At 38.7% G+C, this 5,002-nt stretch overlaps 1 protein-coding gene across 1 annotated transcript in view; it reads left to right on the top strand.

Moving 5' to 3' along the window:
- Positions 1 to 463: 463 nt before the first annotated feature.
- Positions 464 to 5,002, top strand: part of FAM98B (family with sequence similarity 98, member B) — a gene marked incomplete at both ends in the record, with an annotated part of 12,605 nt that continues 8,066 nt past the window's right edge. Inside the window, 3 exons of the mRNA XM_010136199.1 lie at positions 464 to 612; positions 1,356 to 1,490; positions 2,129 to 2,307. Of these exons, the coding sequence (XP_010134501.1) occupies positions 464 to 612; positions 1,356 to 1,490; positions 2,129 to 2,307 (463 nt within the window). The remainder of the gene's footprint in view (positions 613 to 1,355; positions 1,491 to 2,128; positions 2,308 to 5,002) is intronic.

Below are 5,002 nucleotides of genomic sequence, written 5' to 3'. Positions count from 1 at the left end.
GCCCGCCGACCTCCCGCGAAGGTGCTTCAGATAAAACAGAGCAGAAGCGATGTAAAAATCAGTTTAATTTTCAGTTATCTTATTGCCAGTACTTTAGGGCGGCGAGTTGTTAACGTTGGAAGGAATTTGTTTGACTAAATGCTTGAATTGATACTTGTATTCTTGTCTGTTGAGCGTGTATAGAGACATGACACTGTTTTGACATGCACATGTGGTACATGGAAATGTCTGCCTCATTTTCTTTTTGTTACTAATTTTTATTTATTATTTATTTTTGTTTATAGATTGCCCCTCATTTTTAGTATGTTTAAAAATGTCTAAATTACTCCTTGACAAAAGTAACTTAAGAAAGATTAATTTCTTTCAGCGTAGTTACAACCCAGCTTATAGTCAAATGATTTTAAAGTGTCTATACTTTATGTTAAACTTGCTTCTTATCGCTAATGTTTATCTCTCTGTGCAGGTACACGGGTCCCCTGCTGGAGGAGGAAGCCCTGAACAAAGCAGCAGAAAATGGATTGTCTTCACCAGAATTTTTTGAGCTTTGCATTTGGTTAGGTTCCCAAATAAAGTCACTTGGTAATATGGAAGAAAGCATCACTTCAACAGATGGTATATGAATGTTAATTTATTAAGGCAATTTAGTATTTGCTCAGTGGATTTAGACCCGTATTGTTCAGCTAATAGTGAAGTTGCAGTGTTGAAGTTTTGAAGACAGCTGAGAGGTAGCCACACTGAGGATGATATTTGCATGTATGGGGCTGTTGGAGTCATAGAATGCTTTGGACCTCCAAAAGGTCAAGAAAGAACCTCTTATCCAAGCCAGTCCCCTCGCAGTGAGCAGCGACATCCCAACCAGATCAGGCCGCTCAGAACATCCAGCCTGACCCCGAATACCCACAGGGATGGGACCTCCACAACCCCTCTAATCAGCCATAGGTTAAGTTCTTGTCTTGTGAATATTCTTTCAAAAGAAAAAAAAAAGGTGCTTTTGGGGTTTTTTAGATATAAGTAAAAAGCACATTTGTACATCCTATCAGTGGTTGTTATATGTAATCATATTTTGCCGTGATTGTTTTGTAATATAAGCTCTTCACTTCCTAGCGATGTCCATTTGCATTCATGTCTTCAAAGGCTGCTGTAGCATTACCTTCTCCTTCAAAGCATGAGTACACTACTGCTGTAGCTATTGAAAGGCTTGTCTGCCCTCAGAACAAAAGTGTCACTAGGGTGGTAGGTGGCAAATCTCTGTCTGGGCTATTGAAAACTGAATTTTCAATATGGAAGTTAAGAAAACTAGATGGCAGTTGTTATTTCTATAAAAAGCCATTAACTCTGCATCTCTTTTCCCGTAGGTGGTAAAGATATAGAGAGCTTCCAGCTCGAGATTAGTGGCTTTCTGAGAGAAATGGCTTGTCCGTATTCATCGCTTATCTCTGGAGACATCAAGGACAGATTACGAGAGAAAGAAGATTGTCTTAAACTCCTCTGTAGGTTATAACCTTTTTTCCCATTTACAATACATTTTTAGTATTTTACATGCGTGCCCTATTGTTACTGTACATTAAATAGTTCTTTATTTGTATTTAAGTGTATGTGTACAAGCATTGCAACCTAACTGAGCATGCATCGGCTCGGTTGTGCAGAAGTGGAAGAAATTTTTAGTAGAAACTAAAATTTCTTTCTGAAGTCTGATTCAACCAACTGAGGCAAACTGATCCTTCTCTTGATCCAGTCTCAGCTGAAACTGAGACTTTGCTTCCCGTGTTTCTGGGTGGATTAAAAGAAAATGCTGTGTGATTTGAAGGTGCTGAAAGCAGGATTGAGAGAAGCAAAACCTAGGTTTAAGCTCTTAATATGAAACTAGCCATGGAACTAGAGGTCTGATGGCAGAGGTGAATTAAGCAGTTAAATACGATGTGTAGACTGAAGGTAGGAAGTGAGGTGAGAGTTAGTTCTGGTGAAGAATGGGAAACTGGTACTGACCTATTACTGACAGGAGAGAACCGAGAGTCCCCCTTTTATCATGGTCTTATTATGAATGTCAGTGTTGTATTTGTATATGAGAATGTGGATGTGGAAATGTTCAAGTGACTCTCAACTGCCATTATGACACTTTTCTCTCTAGTATTTCTAAGTACAGAACTTCAGGCTTTAAAGATACTGCACAGCAAGAAAAGTAAAGGCTCGCATTTGGAAAAGCACAATGAAATTTATCAGGAGGTTCAAGCCATTTGCGATGCGCTGGGCCTGCCAAACTCCTCCTCTTCTGAGATTCCTCCCTTGTTAACCAGTGTGGAACAAAAGGTATGGGCTGTTACGTGTTCTCTCTGTCCTTAGGCTGTGAGCGTTAGCTCCACAACCATTCCTCTGAGAGTTAAGGGCCGCGCTGTCAAATCCGTGAAAGCCCTGTCTGCCAAGTGCACAGGGAGTTTTGCTCTGAAAGCCAGCTTAGTGTTTAACTGTCATAGTCGGGACGTGTTTCAGCATTTCCCTGGGGATGCTGTACCTGATGAGGGATACTTGGCCGTGCAAATGTAAGGGGTGAGTTGAAGTAGCACTCTTACCTCCTGTTACCCCTTCAAATGTGCTGCAGCAAGAAGACTCTGGGTAACAGCTGATTGCGTGTTTATGTACCTGTAGACGTTTCTGGGAAGAATTTAAATTTAATATCCAAAACTTAACTTTTTGCTTTTTAGTTTATGAATTTCTTAGTTGCAGGTATTGATTTGTTAGGGCCATTTCCTTAGCTGCAGAAGAGGAGGAAAATGCCTGTGTTATCAGGAGCCGGTGAATAAGCCAGCTTACTCAACAGGGTAGTTCTTCCAGTCATGCCTCACCAGTTTCTAACTCCTTTCGCTGATGTGATCCTTCATCTGACTTCCTCACTGAAGAATGTAAATAGGCTCTTGGGGTGGAATTTCTCTTCTCAGTCAGGCAGCTGAAAGTTCTGCTCTTTTTTTCTCCCTAGTTTGTGGGGAGAGAGTGGGTGACTGATCCCCTTCAGGAATTATGGGAGATACGTGGAGTGAATCTCCCTTCTCATCATCAGCCAGTGAGCAGTTGAATATTCAGAGGTGTTGGGGACAGAGCCTGTTACTCACATGTTTTTTCACATCTCTATGTCTTTAGTGTGAAAAGACAGAACCTTTAAGAGATTCATTTCTAAAAAGCAGCATCCAGGCGATGGTGAAAGTGCCTATTCCTGCACTGTTAACCGTGCTCAATGTATTTAGTTCTAATGAAGTCTTTCTATCCAGTCCTTCCATTAAATATTTCTGAAATGTTGAAGAAACAATCCTAGCACTGTTTTTTGAGGATTAAAATGTCACACCTTTAGTTTCATCTCACGTTAAGAGGGTAGGACTCTGTCAACTGCTACGGTTTCCAAGTACTAAAATGAGCAGAACCTTCTTTTTGTCAGTAACACTGCCTGGGCTATTTGTGATGGTTTTCAGGTCAGTCGATTCCACAGTGGTGATACCGCTTGTACTCACTTCTGAGTGTAGAAAGGTCTCAAAACTAGTTCATTCATCTTCTGTGACTTATTTTTTCTCCGTATGCTTCAACTCCTGCAAATAAAGGATTTTTTTTTTCCTTCCTGTCAGAGATTTTGTAGAATTTCTACTATGTGTTGCCTTGTCCTTTATCCCTTAACTTTAATATAGCGCAGGTTCAGTCCAGAGTTAGACACCTGCATCTGTAGATGCTGGTGCTGCCAAGTGGAATTCACTGGCTTTGTAAATATTTTTTTTTCAGAGTGCCATTTGTTACTTTTTTTTTGATCCTCAAAAGAATCCACTTGAAATGATCAATTTCTTTTTCCAAATATTGTGTTACTTCTGATTTAACTCGATTCTGTGTAAAATTGCAGTGCTTATGCTTATAAGCATTATACTATATCATTTGTAATAGACAGTTACACGCTAATCTAGTACTTTTACTGAATTTGCAAATGTATCTGCAGCATTTCAACATCTCTACTCTTTGTCTCATCATCTTCATTGTCAGTAGCTGCGGGAGTAGTTCTGAGAATAGTTTGGCTGTGCAGCAGCAATCTGCCAAAGGGACAGATCACACATTGTATTTTGGTATGGAATGTGAGAACGCTGATTGTTTTCAATAATTTGACAGTTTATTTAAAAGACTAGTATAAACTCATGATTGGTTTCTTTATTCAAACTGTGAGTTTTATAGTAGATCAGACTGAATGCAGTCCTGGGAAGTACCTCTTAAATCTGCATCTTCTCTAGTAAACTGAGGAAGTGGTTATGAACACACACACGTAAGAAAATGTGAGAGATGAACTGACAGTGTTACAGCCTCTACCACTAAATGTATTTTATTTTATTCTGCAGCACTGAAAAACTACTAGCAATTTCTAGCTGTTTTTTTAAGATGCTTGTAAAGTATATTTATAAAGGGTAGCTCTGGGAGGCATCTGAAATTTAGTACGATAATTCCCATAAGTTCTAAACGATCTTTGATCAAAGATTCATAGAAGTTTATGCTGGTGTTGTGCTTTGTAACTCTTTTATGCTCACATCTGGCTTCTTTCCAGTCATGATAGTGTGAATTTCGCACCTCGTTACAAGTGACTTTCTAATACTGTTAATTTGAAAGACTTCTAAATTTTTTTTCCCACATCCTTCGTTTCCTAACATGTGAGAAGTAGTCCCCTAATAGCAGAGAATGAAAAGAAACTGTAAAGGGTTGCCAAAGAAATTGAATCAAAACTAAGCTAAAATAACATTTACATGAAACATTAGAAGAATGTATTTAAGAATATTTGGGAATACTTCCTAGAATCTATTCACATTTAAATCAGTGCCTTACTTTTAGCTCTTAGTGTTTAATAATTTTACAGACCTAATGGTATCTGTACATTAAGCAGCAGTGTAGTTGCAGGGAACAAAATGAAGGAGTTGTCCTGTTCATCAGACATAAAGGTCAAATAAAAATGTCTTTAAAGTTAGATAAATATTGAAATTAAAATGATCTG

This window comes from Buceros rhinoceros, unplaced genomic scaffold, assembly GCF_000710305.1.
Source record: "Buceros rhinoceros silvestris isolate BGI_N320 unplaced genomic scaffold, ASM71030v1 scaffold47395, whole genome shotgun sequence".
In the NCBI taxonomy this organism is placed as follows: Eukaryota; Metazoa; Chordata; class Aves; order Bucerotiformes; family Bucerotidae; genus Buceros; species Buceros rhinoceros.
The sequence above is the reverse complement of the archived record's forward strand: the minus strand, read 5'-3'. Positions and strand labels throughout refer to the sequence as shown.